Here is a 20,568-nt window from a genome sequence, read left to right as displayed (position 1 = left end):
TTTCTAAAGACATGTATTCAATTCATTAGACTTGGTGTCTCTAGGAGAGAGAGGAATGTGAATGAGGATGGCGGGGGATAAAAGAGAAAAATAACATAAAACAAGAAAGAGCTTTGTGTGGACATTAATATGATTAGCCAACTCTGTTGTACCCTAAGTACCCACCCCAAATAAAGGTGTTCCTCTTGCTCAAATCCAGTCAGACTCAAGGATTTGAAGGGTACGTATTTAGGGCTTAAGGAAGCTATATTCTGAGTATCTTATACCAATGGGTGTGGCAACTGTTAGTTGTCTCCAATATGTATTCTCCTCTTATTCCTTAAAAATCCATTCCCCAGCCTCCTTCGTGGATGGGTGCATTTATATGACTAATTTCTGGCCAGTGCTGTATGGGACTTCTGGGAAGGCCAGTTAAAAGCAAGGGGGCATTGCCATTTTATCCTCCTCTATTGTTGGCTGGGAATGTGGACACAATGGCTGGTACACTGGTAGCCAGCTGGGACCACGAGGTAACTTTAAGGATGGAGGCCACATGCCTAGAAAGATAGGAGCTGGTATCCTGATCATCCATGAAGCTGCTGTTCCAGAACTTGATGGCCCACACCTAGTCTTCTTTTATGTGAGAGAGGAACATACTTCCAGCATGTTTAAACCGTGTTATTTTGGATTTTTCTATTATATGGAGCCAAACAGTCTTCTAACTGATAAGGTGGGTTCTGAATAGACGTAATATTGGAGAGCATTTCATTTTTTCCAAATCTGCCATTTCTTAGAAGAAAGTTTTTCTGGAGATCCTTTTAAAAATGCCCCCTGCTTATTAATCCATTTGGTGTCTTCAGAAGGTAGTACTTATACCTCTATTGAGATTTGCTTTAAGTTTTTAGGTATTTTTTCAATTATAGAAGAATCACATCAAATAAAGCACACACTGATCCGGACTAGACTTTGAGGCGAAGCAGATGTTTGGCAGCAGGCCCAGATGTCACAGCCTCAGATTTCAGGGCAGAGCTGGCCATATCTCGTTATATCCACTTTAGTTGGATGTTACACAGAATGAATGGACATGATCTCAGGGTCGGGTGGCCTTGCTGGTGGATAGCTGCCAAGTGGTTTGATAGTATAGACAGAGCTCTAACTAAGCACTCCCATTAATTCTATTACTAAGCAAAATACCCTGATGAAGAGACAGACTTTAAGGACCAGAGGTAAAGAACAGTGGACTGTACGACTCCTGATTGAATGGGAGACAGAATTTACTAATTGGCCATTTTTCTTCCTCTTAGTTTTGTATCTTTGATTCCTTTGAGTTAGTCGAGGCCTCTTCCTGGCTGAAGGAAACAGGTGGAGCAACACAAGAGAAGCATACTTAATCAGCATTAGTGATCTGGCAGGTCTTGTTAAGCCAGGAAGCATCCGAATGAAAAATCTTGGGATTTCTCACTGGACCATCGTCCTAAGTGTCAGGCTCATCAACGCTCTTTGTTGCAAACAAAGCTCTTTCTTCTGAGACCTAGAATTTGGGATCTCTCTTGGTTTAGCAATTCGTACTCTCCCAGAGGTAACTTTATTTTAAAAGTAATTTGCATATGTTTCATTGTTACTAAAGACATACATGCTCACTGTAGAACATGAAAATTCAGACAAGTAAAAACAAAACAAAATGCAAAGCAAAAACACTGACAATCCTACCCAGTTAAAGACAACCAGTTTTATCCCCTTGGTGTGTATCTTTTCAGACCCCCTTCTATATACTGTGTGGGGGGTGTGTGTGTGTGTATGAATTTTAACCACAGGGGAGTAATATAAATCTTAACAAGTACAGAAGCAGCAATTAATGAAATAGGAAGCAAAAACCAGTACACCTGATTGGTGTAGCCAAAGGCTTATTCTTGAAAAGATCAATAAAATGATCTCTGTTGGTCTCATCTAGAGAAAAAAGAGAAAAACACACAAATGAACAATATTTGAGATAAGAAGAGGGACATAACTAGACAGATGGAGGGGATCAAAAATTAAGAGAACACAATGTTTGTAAATGTGTAAGGATGCTACCAAAAGGCTTCCGGGAAAATGCTTCATGACTGGCGGACACATGAGGAAGCAGTCTACTAAAAACGAGGAATCGGCTGCATTTAATTCGGGCACGTTCCTCCTAAGACCAAGGTCCCAGGTGTGGCCCTGGGCAGGTGGGTGATGCATAGAGAAGGTGGCGACCATGGAATGGAGGCCAAAGACTAGGGACAGTTCGGACACATTGAGTGGGTTCTTTATGTGCAATTAGACGAACCTGCATGGGCTCTTTAAATGCTCATGGTGTATTACACCGAAACCCCATCTTTAACAGCCTAAAAAGGCTCAAGTACTTCAGTAGCAAAAGAAATTACAGACTTAACTCCCAAATCGTTTGTAGCCGTTTTTTTATTCCAAACACGTACTTTTGTAAACCTGCATTTCCCAAACAGTGCAAGTGAATTAGAAGTGACTGCACAGACTTGAATACATGCGACTTTGTGAAGAGGAACACCCCTCCCACTGAAATTCCTCAACGGAAACGTACACAGATGCATCAATCAAGTTCTGGAAGTGAAGTTAGCGTGGGTGCCTGCCATGCAATTCATCACACTCTTAAAGCTTTTAAACTTACTCCGCCGGTCACACCGTGCACATTAGAATTTGAAAAAACCTTAACACAGTCTGAAATCTAGATCATTGTGCTACAAAGCATTGCATCACGTGGGACATTTGTTCATTATCCCCCTCACATGCTGAAAATCAGAAGACATTCTAGAAGGTTCATTTTGGCCCTACTGCCTTTGTATCCTAACCCTTCAGCCATTCTTTGCTTCAGAACATATTCTCCACTGTGTATATTCTTGCTCTATATAGCAAAACAACACATGGACTAAAACCCTGCATACTTGGAGCATTTCTAAGGGACACTCGTTTTCTGCCTTTTATCTGCTAAAAGGCCATTTCCCCCAAATACCAATCCTTTGCTTTGCCTCTACATTTCGGGAAGTCTGAATTAGGTGCAGGTTTCATCAGGTGTAGGTTTTACAGGTAACCCGAGTGTAACTGCGTTGCCCTGATATGATGCCTTATCCAAAAATAAAAGTAGAATAACCTTTTTTAAAAACGACATTGCTACGGTTCCACAGGTAGCATATCAGCACCCATCACAACCACCTAAGGGACCTGCTACACATCCACATTGAAAACAGGTCCCTGATGTTTCCAGGAGGCCTGCTGGTTTTGTTTTGAACCTCCCTGCCTCTGGCTCCAGGGCTGAAGGTTACATATGATTTGGTGAAGGAGGACTTTCCATCGGATTTTCTACAAAGCTTACCCAACTTCAGAATGCTGATGGAAGTTTCCTGAAGAATTGACTGAGAAAGCCTCAGTGACCTCAGTAGCAAGTGATTCTGGCCGTGTGCCTGTCAGTCACCGTAAAGCCACTGGACCCACTCACTCCTGCCAGTGTCCCCTCGTTCCTGAACCTCATGGCCTCTTCTTTGTGACAGGTCCAGGGCTCACTTAGGTGATGTTCCAAACTCCTGAGTCCCATGTAAACTGAGCATAAGTGAATCATTTTTGAAAAGGGGGCATTATTTCACTTAAGTTCTACAAAGGTCCTTTTGTCATATTTAAAGAGCACCTCAATCCTTCTGACAGTTGATTATAACCCTAGTGAATACACAACCAAAAAGCTGAAGCAGACTTAAATAATGCTGTGCAAGAGAACATCAGATGGCATTCCACAGTGAACCCGCAGAAGCAGGAAAGGTGGAAATTGGAAGGCACTGTGGAATTTTAAAAGAACCTTCTGGAGAAGGAACAAAGACACACCAACCCATCCTGTCTGCTTCCCCCAAGAGCCTACTGAGGGCTTCTGAACTGGATGGAGCTGGTGAACCGGCCAAGCTGAGAGCGCTGATAACCTGCTAAACTTCCCTATCTCTGTGCTAAATGGTCACCTCCCCAGTCCATGCTGCCCCGCCTACTCGGCATCAGGAGATAAGCAGATGTACCATCCTCCCCATACAGGTTCCAGAGTGGCTGCCAGTATTTCCTCCAGTGGAGGCCAAGCGTGATTTTCTTAAAAACTGCCCTATTTAGTCTTAGTAATCTCCTGGGTATGTGACCACTCGTGTGTCCACCACTCAGAACCACCCAGAAGCACATGGATCCCAGCTCTGAGACTGGCTATGGAGCCTGCCCCTCCCCTGGCGAGGCTGTCCCCTCTGGCTGGCAGAACCGCGTGCCTGCCAGTTATCCTGCTACACTGTCTCCCATGCGTCTGCACACCTTGCAGGAGGCTGGCTGTGGCTAGTCGTGCATTTGGCCAAAGCTGCTGATGGAGCTGTCCCAGGCCTACCACCTAAGAATCCTAAATGATTTATTAAAGGACAACACGAAACAACAAGCAGAAGTCCATCCAAGGAAGGCTGCAGATGAGGTCTCGTAAAGGAATTCACGATCCCACTGTGGGAAGATCTGCCTCCCCTGGGGCAAAATGTGGGGTGGTGTTCACTGGGGAACCCCCCTCACTTAGCACAGGGCCTGATGCACAGCAGGGGCCCCATACATATCTGTCAGAGGTGAACTCTGAGTGAGAACTGGAAGGGGAGCATGATGCATTCTGTATCTTCCTGTGTCAGAGTCAACTGCGTAAGAAACAAAAAGACACGTGTGCTCCCTGCCAGGTTTGCAACCGCCCAGCACCCTCATAATTTTGCCAAAACTTTAGATATCTTTGCAAGCATTAGCCAACTATGTGTCTGGAAAAACCTATCTCCCCTGAAGTTGAGTTCTGTGTCTTTTCAACAATACTCACGGGCCCCCGCACATCTTAGCTCCCAGTCAACAAGGCCCTATGAGAAAGATGCCTGGTCTTGTTTCTTGTTTCATTCTCATCTGATGCCATCTGTTTGTACCCGGGGCTTGAGCAGGCTGTGATAAGTGACTAAGGACTCTGTCAGACCCTGCTCTTCGGCACGTTTTCCCCTGTACCAGATGGTTTTCCAGCAGCGGTAAAAGCAGCCAGGGCTGCTCATGGTTATTGAATGTTCACTACGGGCCAGGCATGATGTTGAGCTTGCTACATCCATCTCGCCCTTTCAGAGAATCACACTGCACTCAAATCTGGACAGCACTGCGTGTCTGGTAATGAACACTGTCAAATAGAGAGCTTGGATAGTGAAGGCCATAACTCAGCATTCACCTGTACAGGGGATAGGCGAGGACGTCAGTGCTATGCCCAGATCCCTCTGCATCATTTCTTTTGCATTATTTCTGTGCGCTTCCCAGGCTGGGGGTGCAGCCCTCTTTTTGAGGACTGCTCCTGAGCTACTGGGGCTATTTTGCTGGCAGGAAGTGAAAGCAGAAAGTTTACATCTCTCCTGGGTCCAAGACTATGAAAGCTCAGCTCCCTTGCCCCGGGTTGGGACAACTCTGAGGCATAACTTACCCTCCAGAGCCCCCCAGCAGGATCAGGCTGAAGACCCCCTGCACGGGACCTGCCCTGAAATGGCTCCCTTACCTGTCTTCCTCCCCTTCTGTGTCCTGCTTCCCTCGTGTCCTTACTGGTGTGCCCTGGGGATACTTCCTTAATAAGTTACTGCGTGAAAATCCTTGTCTCAGGGTCCACTTCTTAAGAATTCCACCTAAGACACGATTAAAAAAAATAAGGACAGGTTGAATGGTCATCTCTGGGAAGGACACTGCAATTACCATTAGCTGGGACAGCAAGAGTGATGGGGATAATGGAGACCCCTGGACTCAAATTAACATGAAAAGATAACACATCACAGCACTCAGACACAAGTCTCTGCTTGGTGGGCACCAATTCAGTCCCGGTGGTATGCGGACTCTGATGCACGATGTCCAGGATGAGATGCCATTCTGAGGTTTACCAGTGATGAAATGGCATTGCTCCAAGCTTTCATGTCTTAATTTAAGTGCAAGGAGGGTGAAATGTCTGCTCTATAAGGTGATGCAGAACAGACCTCAAGAATCAGGTTTTTCCATCCAAATTCCTGCTGGGAATCTTCCAATGAACGGTACAGATGAAAAAACTCTCGTGGTTCTTCAGCACATTATTCCGCACTTGACTCCAGGCAACAGAGATGTGAGATGCCTTCGGGCTCAGCCCCAAACCACAGCTGATATACAGCACCACCCGCTGGGTGGATTCATCACATGAGGTTTCTTCAGATGATTTCATCTGAGTCTTCTTTAACAGCAAGTTCCAGAGTACAATAAGATCTTTATCCTTTAACATTTGTATGAATATACAAGTATTTCCAAGATTTCAGGCCAGATATCAGTGCTTGAGTGAACTATATAACCATTTAATAGAAATAATAAAACATCGATACAAATATAAAGACATAATCAGTATAAAAGGCTTATATTTATAAAAATACTTTTAGGTAACAGTTTTCCCCTGAGGGTTGACCACGCATGTTGCATCCATAAATATCGCCTGGCTCTGCAGCCGGCTTTCCAAAGTTGTGGGTTCAGCTGGAAAAGGAAGTGGTGGTGGTTCCAGTCAGGTGACCTGGCCGAAGTGACTGCCTCAGGTTGGCACCTGGGCTTGAGAGAACGAGGACGAGAACAGCATCGTGGGGCCTCCGAAAAATCTGGAGAAGATTCTTTCTTCCAAATATGGAAGATACAAAGATCAGGAAGACAGGCGAACCACTGGGCCACATGACCGGGGTGGGGTGGGGTGGCAGGTCACTGGTTTTTCTGGACCCAGTCCCAACTGTCTTCATTCTCTTTACGGTTCTTCTCAGCTTCAATAATTTCTTTGTACCTTCTGCGAAAGAAGCCCATCTGAAAGGCAGAAAGAGGAGGCGCCAGGTTAGAGATGCTGGGGAATCAACCGTTTTGATTCCCAAGCCACCTGGACCCGGAGGAGACATGACCTATGCTCACAACGCCTCAGATTGGGCTGATTTAGAAAAAGCATCATGCGGAACCACTTTTCAAAATGCATGGACTTCCTGCAAGCTTTCTTATGATAAGTTGTTTGTTCCTTGTAATGTGCTTCTGGTGGAGTGTTTCCCAAACTGTATGCTGGGGAAAACTAGTTATTGAGCTATTCATAGGTTGTTTGGGAGTAAAACAGATTCCATGGTCAAATAAGTTTGGAAACGATACACTCTTTAAGAGATTCGTAATGTACAGTAGAACAGTAAAGGATCAAATCAACCTTTTAGGAAAGGATTAAGAAAGTCAGGGACTTGATATTTCCCAAGCTTATCTGGCTTTTGATAAATCTATTAAATCCTGAGAGAGATTAGCCATTGCAGAATAATTTGATAAGTACTGCTCTCATACAATAGGAGTTTTAAAGTATCTGCAGACCTGCATCCTATCTTGCTGTCCTCCAGATCTTTCACTCAAATCTGTGACCCCCGAGAGCTGCCGAGCTGCCGTGCACACAGCTGGCAGTGTGTACCCCCCTAAACTGGCAACTCCTCCTGAGCCACGATGGCAGTTTCCTTTAGCTTAGTTCTGAAAAGACCTTTCCTTCCGATGTCTATGGCTTTTCATACAGGGTAAGATGAATTTCCATTTCTTTTCACATGGTCAGCATAGGCACTACTGCCATATAAAAGTAACTTTTTGTAGCCCAAAGCTGACCTTTTCTCCCAAGCTCAGGAAGACCTGGTATCTCTTGTCCTGTGCTCCCTAGCATTAGTGGCCTCTGTTTCTGAGATCAGACATCTTCCTGCATCTGCCCTTAAACATGACTGACTGGAGTTGGTGTACAAATACCCCAGCTCCCTCTCTCCTTGGGTGCGAAACGCTGAGGTGCATGCTCCGCGTGGAACTTTCCCGCAGTGGTAACCAGCTTGATAACACATCCTTTATTAGCTTCCTTCCCTGCCCCCTCTTCCCTGGTCCCCTATCACTGTTTCTTGAGATTATCTTCCAAATAAATGACTTGCCCTCAAATCCTTGTTTCGATCCTCTTGAATAGGGGAATTGAGACAGACATGCACACTTGGCTTACTGCTAGGAGGCTGTGCTGCAGGTCTGTGGTACCACACTGTCACTGGTGTATAATTTCCATAGTCATATTTGAAAACACTTGAGACTAACAATCTCTGCAATCTGCTGCCAATGGGGGATGCACATACAAAACCTGCCCTAAACAAATCGTCAAGCAAACCCAGGCTGTGGGCACATCCAACTCCTTTGTGCATCTTTCCTCACACTCCTTCACCATGAACCAAGCATCCACAGTCTCACTGCACCATCTTCCTACTCCTTGAAAGGGGCTTACTGGCCCAGGTGAAAATGAGAATTGTCAAGAGAGCTGCCAAGACAGTGCTGGTCACCTCCACCCACATTGCCAAGGGAGTCCTGAGAGTTCCCTCTGAGAGCAGTCTGACGGCTGGGAGGGAGTGGAAGCTTCCACAGAACAGCTGGCAAGGGTCTTGTGCTCTGAGCTTCGATCCTCAAGACCCGTTTCACAGACAGACATTGAGTTCCCTGGATATGTCCTCTCAGCATCAGACCACATCTGTCAGAACCTCACTTTATGACACCCCCATATACTTTTCTCTCATTAAGTCTCTACCACCTTCTCCCTTCTGCAAGGGATGTGGAAAGAAGGCTTGGCTTGAATGTTCTGGATAATTAGAAAAAGGTCGTTGTTGTCATCCTCAAAGCATACCCATAGGAGGCCAGGAAAGCGACCCAAGACTTCATGGAAATGTCTAACTCAGAAGTTACTGCTTGAAATCTCATTCTTGAAAGATAAAGATGTGGTTGACAGGGCGAATGTGTCATGTGCACCTTCTGAGCTGAGGAGAACATAATCATAGAAAGAAGGCTGGATATAACATGAGAATAAGATTCTTTAGCACATGACTCTACCTGTGGATAGTGTGATGTTTCAGTGATCTCCAGTTACTCACTTTAACTCTAGAGAAATAACATATCTCTACTGTGGCACCAATCAAGCAGAGCTTTAACTGTCTGCTCTCTTATCATCTTTCACATTTGTCTCAGGACTCCTACAGATTTGTGCTTTTTATCCCCAGAGCTCAGCATCTCACCGCTACTTACTGCCAGTGATAAGTTGCAAAAATGCCCCTGTATCCATGCCCTGTACCGTGGCTTTGCAGCAAGTCCTATCAGGAGACGGAGTCTATTTTCCACACCCTGAATCTGAGTCGTGACTTGCTATGACAGTTGGGTGCATGGGAGGTGATGCCCTGTCAGCTCCACACTTAGGCCTCAAAGGCCTTGCACACTTCCACTTGCTTTCTCAGAACCCTGCCTTGCTTCCAAGTGAGTAAGTTTGGTCTCGCTGCTGAAAGATGAGTCCACCAGCTGAGGTGCTCCTAGACCCGCCAACCCCCAACTGCTTGCAGGTGTAGGTTTGAGCCCTGCTGAGATGGGAGGACCTCCCTGTTAAGCTCAGTCCAACCCTCAGAATTGCGACCTATGTAAATGGTGGTTGTTTTTAAGTCCCTAAACTTTGGTTTGTTACATAGCAAGAGTTAACTGATATAGAACTCCATATTTTTTTGCCTGAATCACTGAATGAGTCAACACCCACGGGAAAGGTGGCTGAGGGGCAGCCTGACAGGGCTCTAGATGGAAAGAGCATCACTGTGCCCTGTCCTGCTGAACAGATTTTTCTTGTTCATCTCTAAGGAGGACGAGAGTCAGCTCACCTTCTCACAGCTATGCTGGCGTAAGGATTTGATACAGAGTACGCAATCTAGCAAGGATTGAGAGTGCCTGGCCCAACTCTCACAGGAGGCTCTCCTGTGCTCATGTTTATGTGTGTCATACTTTTTACCAACAAAGTGATGGTATATCATCTCCTGTAGGCATCCAAAAGCAAGCTCTTTTGTCTCAAGTGGTATGATGTCAGCATTAGTCTTTTTTTTTAAATTTAATTAATTTGGTTGCACCGGGTCTTAGTTGCAGCAGGCGGGCTCCTTAGTTGTGGCTCGCTGGCTCCTTAGTTGTGGCATGCAAACTCTTGGTTGCGGCATGCACGTGGGATCTAGTTCCCTGACCAGGGAGCGAACCCAGGCCCCCTACATTGGTAGCTCAGAGTTTTAACCACTGTAACACCAGAGAAGTCCCTCAGCACCAGTCTTGAAAAGTCTACCCGTGCTGGCAGTAACCGTAGAGCTTCTCTTAGAAACAGCCTTGCAAACTCTCCACCCCACTCCAGTGAGGCAGGATATCCAGAGCCCTGTTCCCAACATAACCTGTGTGTAGTCTCATCTTTAGATGGAAGCTTGGAGCTGCCATTGGTGTCTGTCCTTCTTCTTTGGAGCCCACGACCATTTCTTAAAACACAGATCACGCTCATGTCTAGGGAGTGCTGGGTACAGTAATGCAGGCTGTGCACTGCATATAAGGGGGGAGGGTGCCACTCATATCAGAGAGATCATGGACGTGTAAACTTATTACAACTATTTTCCAGCAGATGGCAGTCGGGTGTCTTTTTCTAATAAAATCAGTAGATTTTTCTGAATTTTCTGACAGATGGAAGTAAAGCTTCTGGAGGAAGGGGCGCTGTTTACTTGTCTGCACAAAGGTGCGATATAGTCTAGAGGTGGTTCTGTCAAATTAATATTGTTTCTTACGTGGTCAAACGAATTCCATTTCAGAAAAAGAGAATATCACCTTTGTGCTGTTGTTTAGAGCCCGGTTTTGGCTTTTGATACAGAACCCAGAGCCCAGGCTCTGAGTTTACCAAGCCAGGGTTCCCCAAACAACTGTGTCATACCAGGCCTGCCCAGTGCCACAGGACCTACTCAGAAGGGTTGGACGGGAGAGGTGCCGCATGGGGAGCCTGGAGTTCTGAGTACTGCTCACGCTTGGCCACAGGGCAGGTCATTTCCTGGCTCTGAACCCCAGTGTCTTTGTCTCTGCCCAAGAGATCGATGGCATTCTCAGACCTCTTCTAGCCCTGAAACACAATGAAAGCTTTTTATGTTGGTCCCCAAAGCAAACTCGGGACTGCAGCCTATAGGCCATACAGCTGTGTATCCAGTCCTCACACGTAGGAGGCACGGGGCACAGAGTCCTCGCCTGGTATCATTTTTTCTCAAAGCGTTTTTGGAAAATTAAATTTCCAATTTTTATATTAAAGTATGGATATGTTATAAAGTATAAAGAAGTCTAAAACTCTTAAACACTAAGATAACTCAAGACTTCAAAGACATTTCTCTCCTGCAGCAGGCCTACACTCTCACCATCACTAGTACTCATGGTTACTTTGGGGAAAACCTTGGAGAGATGTTGGGCAAACCTACATTTTCCCAGCCAGCTGAGTCCACACTGAGGTCCACACTGAGTCCACACTGAGCCGTGATGAGTTAAGCTGGACCCTCAGCAGCCCCTCACTCAATTCCAGTTCAGTGGAGTATGCGTTTTCCTGCACTTTTTCTGGATCCTTCCAGGGCTTGCTTTGCCACTTGAGGGGCAAAAGGCTCTGTTTATAACTGCTGTCTGTAGCGGAGGGAACACTCATGGAAACCCTACAGGAAGAGAGACTCCAGCCAAACTTGGCTCCCCTGGAAGCTGAGGGAGCAGGGGTTTTCTGGCTTCTTGTCTGTTCCACTCCTGAGGGGGACCTGCGGCCCCACAGGGCAGCTCCCTCAGCCCTCCTGACAGATTCACACAACTTTCTGATATAAACTTGTATCAAAAAAGCTGCCAGAAAATTCCTAGGGAAACAGCAGGTTTCCCCTGAATGGCCCTAATTAGGAAGGTTCTGAGAGGGGCCTGGGGCCCAGGAAGAAGTGAGAATGACTGGGTTCTGGGGTCCACATCCTACAGCACCAGCCTCCTCCTTCCCAGCCCAGTTCGGGGTGAGTGAAGGGCGGCCGCACAACCCCACGGCCTCTGGTCTCTGGGGAGATGCCCACCCCCTCCTCCCTGGCTTTTGGATTGCCTCCTGGGCAGCTATTCCAAGGGCCTTGGACACACTCCTTCTTTGGACTAACTCAGAGTCTCATGTTTATGGGTCCTTTCAAGTTCCTTGACTATTTACATAGCACGTCTCTGTCTCGAGATGTCAACAGTGCAACATCAGCCCAATATTTACTTCCAAACATAAATAAGTCCCCACTGAGCGTCTCTGGCACATGGTCTTAATTGAGACAGTGCGAAGGGTGTGTGTGTGTGCACGTAAGTCTGTGCATTTTCATTTTCTCTGCAGGAGAAACAAGGATGGGTCCTCACAGCCCAGCTGGAGGGCAGGTGATAACCCCAATGACCCCTGGAGGGGCTGCCAAACCTACCCATCCGCTGGGCCATTTCACAGATTTATTTTTCCTAGTATTTCTGCTTGAGGTCAGCAGGAATGCTCTTAAATGAAAACCAGGAGCCCAAAACCAGCTCTGGAGCAGCAGGCTCTTGGAACAGGCCCGGCTGACAGAGGGTTCGAGACAGTCCTTCTGAAGGACGGTGGCAAACCCACTGCACAGCCCACCTCTATACCACTTGTGAGAAGGCAGAGCTGTCAGGTCCTGGGCCTTTTGGGAAGAGGCTGGTCATGGGGCTGGCCAGGCCATGGCACTGCCTTTTGCTCCAGGCCATCTCACTGGCAAAAGGGGCCAACAGGAGAGAAGGGAAAGGTTCCTGGGCTGGAAGCAGTAGAGGAGGATGCAGAGTTTTCTCCTTCACTGAGTGGTGGCCTGTGTGTTTTGGCAAACTGTACAAGGGAGCGAGGAGAGGGGGAGAGAGAGGGAGAGAGAAGCCTGGGGCCCTAAATGAGGCTTTTCCTCTTGAAGGAAAAACATCCCAGCATCTCCACTCTCTAACCACTTGACTCAAAGGCTGGCTTGATGAGTTGAAGGCACTTTTTAAAGGTGCAAGTCACATATACCCTCTGAATGATGAAATTCCTCCTATAAACAGGCCTTTACGATTGTCTTGAAGAGGCACAGGGCCCAGGCCATTTCAAACCCAAACAGGAGCCAAAAGAAAGGAGAGTGGACTCATTTGGATTTTTCTCCCTTAAAAGAGTTTCCTATTTCAAAGTTTTCTTCCTGCACGGTGGCTTGGCAGGCTACTGTAATCCTTGCACAGAAAGTTTAAATTATGGCTCCCAGTGTCTGCTAACAGCTCGGCTCTGGGAAGGCTGATTAGGATCCATTTCAGAATGTGAAGAAGGGTCTGGTTAGCTCGGGGCCCTCGTTGTGGATTTTGCACCGGAGCCAGGACCTGCTGCGGCCAAGCATGAGACAGCGCCTGATGTGCCACCGGCCGACCCTCTGGAAGGCCCCGGAGGAGAGAAGGAGGCTGAGCATTAGGCAGGGAGCCTGGACTTCGGCTCTGGAGAAGGTATTTGCTGACCCTATAAGGGGTTTCTGTTTCAGATAAACAGGGGATGATGGGCATGTTGGTAGAACCACGGCGACATGTAGGAGGTGTGGCACAGGCTCTTTGCCTGGCCAAGTGCTGCTTACTCCTCAGGATGTGCTTGGCTCAGCCTCGGTCACTTAACTGCTTTCCCCAGTCTTTACGATGGAGTGAGGGCTCTGCTGCTTATTACCTCTGTCCCTTCACCCCGAGCCGGCCACTTCGCAGCGATCTGTTTGCTGAGTGAAGGCACCAGCCAGCTCACAAGTGTAAAGCATGCTAACCTGCAGGCCTTCATGGCACAGAAAGTCCATCCACACTGGGCCAGCCGCCTTGTTCTGTTTTTGATACCACGCCACCATCCTTGTACTTTCTGGGGAACAATCATTTTGGGCTCATGAGCTCAAGGCAATGGCAAGCAACCACAGGTAGCGGTGTCAGGTACTACACCAAAGGGAACTTCAAGAGATGTGGCTCTAGAAAGGAAAGAGGACTTGAACATTGCCCACCTGTCTTCAAAGGCTCTAGTGAAGTGTTTACTCATCAGCAGTGGCAACTGGGTACCATGCAGTGACTTTCCCCTTGAAAGGATTGGAGGGAATGATATGTGAAATACGGTAATAAGCCAGAAGCAGTTAGACCTCCCATCTAACTCAAATATTAGGCCCATTAATCAACAGATTTCTGTGCACTGAATTGTCAATATTAGACCTCTATACATAATGCATGTTTCTTAGGTTATAGACATAGGGATCCAAGTTGACAAGAGGTCTGTAGTTGACTCACAGACATAGAGAACAGACTTGTGGTTGCCAACGGTGAGGGGGATGGATTGGAAGTTTGGGATTAGCAGATGTAAACTATTATATATAGGACGAATAAACAACAAGGTCCTACTGTATAGCACAGGGAACTATATTCAATATCCTGTGATAAATCATAATGGAAAAGAATATGAAAAAGACTGTATATATGTGTATAAATGAATCACTTTGCTGTACAGCAGAAATTAACACAACATTGTAAATCAACTATACTTCAATAAAATAAATAAAAAACAAAAGAGGTCTGCAGTTGAAGTTTTAGGAATATGTAGGTCTTCAGAATAATCCTACATTTCATTTGCCCTTTTCAGTGTCCTATAAAGTCATTCTATTTAGTTAGTTCTTCAAGAGAAAAATATTTTTCCTAAAGAAACTCCCTCTGCCGAGCTCCTTACTGCACTGTCGCTGTGCCTGAACAGACTACCCACTCTGAATGTTGAGTGCGTTCATGAACCCTGCATCAAGGTTTAGTTTTTTTTCCTCCAAGGAGCTCAATCATAATTTTATCTATGACACAACGGAAGAGAGATGAGGTTTCATCTACTTCAGAACAACAAAACTTCCAGTTAGGCTAATCGTCCTTTGCCATAGTGAGTTTTACAGAAAAGATTAAGATTTTGCCCATATTTCTGAATATCATGTATGTGATAGACAAAAGATGGCCACTAATTCTTCGCTACTCCTCCCATTGGGAGGCAGAGTCTCTTTCCTGTTCCTTGACTCTAGGCTGGCACGTGACTGCTTTGACCAACAGAGTGCGGCAGGATGATGCCATGCCAGTTCTGGGCCAGCCTTTCAGAGGACTAGCAGCTCTCACCATGCTCTCCCAGAGCTGATGCCACCATGTAAAACATCAGCCCACTCTGCTGGAAGGGCCACATGTAGAGGCCCTGAATCTACACGAAGAGAGTGAGGGGACTGGCAGAGTCCGGCCTTCCAGCCATCTCCACCCAAGGTGCCAGTCATGTGAATAAAATTGTCCTGTGAAGTGAAGCAGACCAGCCTAGTCACCAGGTGAATGCCCTTGTGTGACACCACTCAGTGTCACTTGGAGCAGAAGAATCATCCAGCCAAACCCTTCCTGAACTCCTGACCTGTACATTTGTTAGGCAGAAGGGAACTCAATTTGGTGGCAATTTGTTGTGCGGCCACAGCTACCCAGTACCATATAAAAGACTGTAATTTAGGCAACAGCACCACTGACAACCACGAAATCCTGCTGGAGCGAAAGCCTTTAGGGTATCTGCCTAGTTTCCTTCTAAGATTAGCCCCTATCCCCACCCCTACCTGGCCTCCCCACACCTCCACACTGCATCTTTCTCCTGCGCTGGCCTTAGCTGTCTGGATGTGGGAGACATGTGACCCAGCCCTGGCTGGTCACATTCTCTCTGCCACCTCCTGGCCTCTTGCCACAGTTGTAGACATTTGACTTGAGCTGAGCCAGTCAGATTCTCTCTCCCAGGCTTGTAGGATTGGGACTCAGAGGGGGCTGATCAGTCTGTGTCTGTGGCTAGAAGTTTTGACGGCATCACTCATCAGCTTTCTCAGAGGTGTTCTAGACCCTTCCTTCCTCCAGCAGTTAAGACGACCTTGTCTGGTTAAGGCCGCTTGACCGCCACCACTCTGCTTTCATGGCCAGTCCATGGCAGCGGGTGATGTCTGCCTTCTCGGGCCCTGGCTCTTTGGATCACACACAGCTGGGTGGCCTCAGGGTACTGGCCACCCCATGACACCCGCTCCTGACACACCACATTCTTTAAAGAAACATGGCAGAAGCAAAGCGAAGCAGATGGCAGTTGGAAGGAGGTGGGAGGGTGTGCTCAGGAGAGGGGACACTCCTGAGTGGCAGAGCCAAGTGGGGGGCCCAGAGGGAGGGGGTGGGACACAGCCACCCCGCTCCCCACTCTGTGTCCCTGTCTGGTCCCATGCACCCAGCAGTGGAGGACGGTGTTCCCTCTCTTCTGAAATGTCTGTACAAAGGCAGAGAAGGAAGTATCTCTCTCTCACACACACACAAACACCGCCCCCCCCAAAGCCCTTACTGTCTTCAGATCCCAAACACTGAGCTGGCTTTGTTCTCTACCCCCAGACCAGACGTCTTGGCAGGAAGGAGTTGGAGTTAGAGAAAAGGGAGAATTAAGACTCTATCTGGCCACGCAGATTAAACAAACAACAAATGGGCAGGTTTTTCAAAAAAGGTAATATCTGCTCCTGGTAAATATACAGGAAAATGGACACTTTTGATACACTGCTTGTATAACCTTTCCAGAGGGCAACTGGTAATATGTAATAAAAGGCTTAAAATACGCATTTCTTTTGACTCGGTAATTCCGTTTCTAGGGTTTCATCTTAAGGACATAATGAAGGAGTTGTGCAAATATTTGGCTCCAAGCATATTCACTGTGGCACTGTTACAAGAAGTGTGAAACCAGAAGCCACGTGAATGAATCCCAGCATCCGAGGACTGGGATCTGCCATACACCTGCAGCCTGAGGACAGCGCTGGACACGGGTTTTTAACAATAGGAAAGACTTTCACAATTCTGCATTCAGGGAAAGCTGGGCTGTAAACTAGTAAATGGGATGTCCAAAAGGCACGGGAACCTGAGATAAACTGATTTTCAAGTAATATGCTCAATATATTTTTCTTCAACCTCCAATACTTTTTTCAGGTGAAGTCCAACTGTCAATCTGAAACGATGTACAACAAAAACACTATTTTCCCTGCGTTTCTAGATTTCTTGGATACTCTGAAGTATATTTACTATACTTTTTTCAGATTGATAATTGAACTCATTGTTTTAATTTTAGAGGTCCTACACCTTAAAAGGTATCGGGTATTTTACTGGAGAATTTAACACACTATTCACAAATAAGTGGGTACTATGAGAATGCCTGGTCTCTGTCTATTATGTAGGGAAAAAGTTCAAGAAGAGACAACGCTGGTCTCACCACGGTTATTTCTGGGATGGGGACTCCTGAGTATTTGACAACTTTTCTGCTTACTGACATGTGTCTATGTTTGATCAATAAATACAAATTATTTTGGAATCCCAAAGAAACTAATTATTTGAATTTAAAGGATCCATCCATAATCATGTAAGAGGCTGTTTCCACCTGCCTCTGAAACCTGAAACACTGGAAAAGCATGAACTTGGTGCCAGGAAGTCCCAGCTGTGGTCCCTGGTGCTGCTGTAGGAGCTGGGGACACGGTGGAAACAAGAACAGACAGGACCCAACTCACGTGGCACACTACCATCCCGTGGAAGAGACAAACCGTCCTCAGATAATGACTCTGAAACCATTACTGATGAATACAGAGGCCCTAAAGTCAAGGACACCAGGTGTCTGAGAGAAGAGTGCAGGGCAAAGAAACCATCTTAGAATTGGGGGTGAGGACACCCCTTTCTTCTTGAGAAAGTGACAAGAGGCAAGATGTGAAGGATGAGCAGGTGCTCCCTGCTGAAGGAGTCAGGGCAAGTCTACCCCCTGGGGCACCTACGAATGAACCCCCATGGGGTTGGGAGAACATCTGATGAAGCTACCCAGGCAGCACTCCAGACATACAGCCCATCGCCATTACTAGAATCTTCTGGGCAGAAATCTGTTCCATATTCCACATGGGAAAAGAACAAAGAATGGCTCTGTAGTTTCTTTTCTTGTTTTTGTCCCAAGTAAAGGAGTTAACCATCCCCGTCCCAGTCCCAGCTGTTACTCCCCAAGCTTGTGCGTTGGAGTGAGGATCCCACCACCCTGTGTTAGGACTGGTGGCAACTCTGCTAGGGAAGGCAGGAGAAGAGGGTAAGATTTTGGGGTTCCCTCTAAAGCGGTCCAGTCCTCAGGTGTGAATGGCCTCAGGAGGAGCCTAGACTCCATTCACTGCCTGGAAGGGACCCTGCCCTCCTTTCATTGTACCTGCACTGGGAAGGAAGTTCCACCAGGAAACCTTTTCCGACGATGCGCTCTAGCCCTGCTGAGGCAGGAGAGCTGGGTGTCTGGTCGGGGACTCCCTGGGGACCTGCGCTCTCCACTCACCTTCCAGAGCAGCACAGCCAGCAGCAGGAAGATGAGGATTCCCACCAGCAAGCTGATGGCAATGATCCACCCCACGACGTAGCCTCGGGGCTCCAGATTGTGCAACGCCTCGAAGACCACCTGGGAGGCAAAGCAGAAGTGAGATGGTTCCCAAACGGAAGCACCCACCGCCTGAGGGGACCCAGCCTGGGCTTGACATTGGGACTGAACTGGAGAGATGTGTCCAGACTGCTGTTACTCTAAAATGGGCTCTGTTGAGTGCTTTCCGGGGTGTATACGGATGGATTTTTCACAAGGACCTGAAAAGGCACTTGAAATCGCAGCCCCAGTTCTTGAAAGGGCTGTAATGACAACAGGCCTGATTTAAGTATCACGAAGTGAACGTAAGTGTGGTGAAAAACCGAGAGGACGCACTATGTTCTTGATTCAGAACAGACAGTAACAGTCTGTTTTATTATGGTTTTGAAACAAAGGGCATGGGCGTGTGCTCCAGGTAAGACAGTACTTCTTTCTGAGTGTTCCGTGCACTGTGTAACTAGTGTGATTACTCAATTAATGCCAGTTTCCCCAGTAGACTGTGGACCTCAAGGCCTGGGCACAGTTTGCCTTGGGTCTCATGGTGATGCCTAGCACACTAAAAGCACTCACTCGAGGAGCGGAGCCCTGGTCTCCAATGGGAGCCATAGGTCCTCAGAGCCCGTGTCTCAGTGGGGCAAGTTTTCCCAACTTTGATGGAATCTCAGTGGTGTGCTAGCTCACATCAATGGTGCCAACGGTGTGCATCTCTTCCCAGTTCCACATCTAAGGATGTTACAATGCTATTTTGAAATGGTCCATCACAGGAGTATTTATACCACCTAAAGTGGCGCACAAATCAGGGCACCCCCACCCTCCTGCCGGAGAAGTGATAGCTTAACACGTGCTAGCTCAACACTGACTACTCTTTGGCTCTATTTTCGCCCCACTGGTCACAGTAGAGTTTATTTTTGTAGAATTCAAAGCATCCATTGTGTCCTCTACAGCCAATCCCCTAACACCCCACCGTCCCATTCAAGCTCCTCTGCTGAAGAGACAGAAATCTCAGCTCTGGGCAGCCCTTGGCTGCAGACAGGCTGGCCCAGCCACAGGGCTTTGTCCAAGCTAGGCCGTGTGCTTGGAATGCCCAGTCCCTCCTTGGAGAAGGCCTATGTAAACCTGGCTCAACCCTGAAAGCCAGCTGATTTTTTGCCTGGCAGGAAGCCTCGCTGGTTATGGGAGCCCCTTGCTCAAGCCTCAACGGTGACTGGGCACATGACTGAGTTGATACTAGCGCTATTTATGTTACCTTTTTAGGGCCTGGCTTCCCTCTCTCTGTAACAGTTCTTGAATGCTCCTCTGTGTCAGGCTCTGTGCTTTTCTTGCAGTCTCTTGTCTAACTCACACAATCACCCCAGGAGGTATTTAGCACCTATTTTACACAGCAGGACATGGAGATCCAGAGAGGACAAGGGATTTGCTCTGGGTCATGTAGCTTAAAATGCAGAGTCAGGATTTGAACTCAGGTATAGTCAACCCCAAACTCCCAATCTAAACTGGTCACCAGCACACCACAGAGTACTTGGCTGACAGTGGCTCTTTAAAGATTATCTGTCAATTAAATGGATCATTTACTGTCTCTTCCCTGGTGATAAGGAAAGCAAACACAATCACCTTTGTCTCAACTGTCTTCATTCCCACAGTTGAGGTGGGGGGGTGTGCTGGGGGAGGGGAGGATGGTCATCCATGAGGCAGATCCTGAATTCAAAACATTATCTCTAGGGAAATCAGAGCAGAAACCATTCCTTCCTATGTTGGGACGGATCAAAGAAAACTGCCTACAGAACACAGTAGTCACTTCTGGGAATGGAAATAAGGCCTCTTTTCAGCACATACTCACTAGCTGTGTGACCTTGGACAGGGTACTTTATCTCTCTGAGCCTCAGTTCTCTCCGCTGTAAAACAGGGGTAGAACAGCACCTCCCCAGAGAACTGAAGGGACTAACGCATGCAGAGCGATTGGCAGAGCCCATCCCTGACACGTGGCGGGTGCTCCCATCAGCATCATTAGCACTGCTGGCAGGGAGATTTCTTTTGAGGTTGTGCATGGTTGGCTGGCACCCTTTTTAATTTTAAAAAACTATTTATTGAAGTCTAATATACATAGAGAACAGTCTACGTAACCTAAGTGCACAGCTCACTGCATTTTCACGAACTGAATGCGAAATGCATCTGTGTAACCAGCACCCAGATCGAGATGCAGGATGAGACCAGCTGCTGAGAAGCCCCCTTCACGCTCTCTTCCAGTCACAGCCCCCACGAAGGGTAATCGTCCTGACGGC

At 47.2% G+C, this 20,568-nt stretch overlaps 1 protein-coding gene across 2 annotated transcripts in view; it reads right to left on the bottom strand.

Moving 5' to 3' along the window:
* Nucleotides 1-2,407: 2,407 nt before the first annotated feature.
* Nucleotides 2,408-20,568, bottom strand: part of ITGA9 (integrin subunit alpha 9) — a 352,979-nt gene continuing 334,818 nt past the window's right edge. Inside the window, exons 27-28 of one of the 2 annotated variants that reach the window (XM_060022170.1) lie at nt 18,212-18,331; nt 2,408-6,837 (exon numbers count right to left, since the gene is read on the bottom strand). In XM_060022170.1, coding sequence (XP_059878153.1) covers nt 6,739-6,837; nt 18,212-18,331 — 219 coding nt within the window. In that variant the 3' untranslated portion in view covers nt 2,408-6,738. Of the gene's footprint in view, nt 6,838-10,837; nt 10,955-18,211; nt 18,332-20,568 lie in introns of those variants that run through there. The other variant, XM_060022171.1, reaches the window with a different exon arrangement.

Source organism: Delphinus delphis, chromosome 10, assembly GCF_949987515.2.
Source record: "Delphinus delphis chromosome 10, mDelDel1.2, whole genome shotgun sequence".
Classification (NCBI taxonomy): Eukaryota; Metazoa; Chordata; class Mammalia; order Artiodactyla; family Delphinidae; genus Delphinus; species Delphinus delphis.
This window is presented reverse-complemented; position numbering and strand designations above follow the sequence as displayed.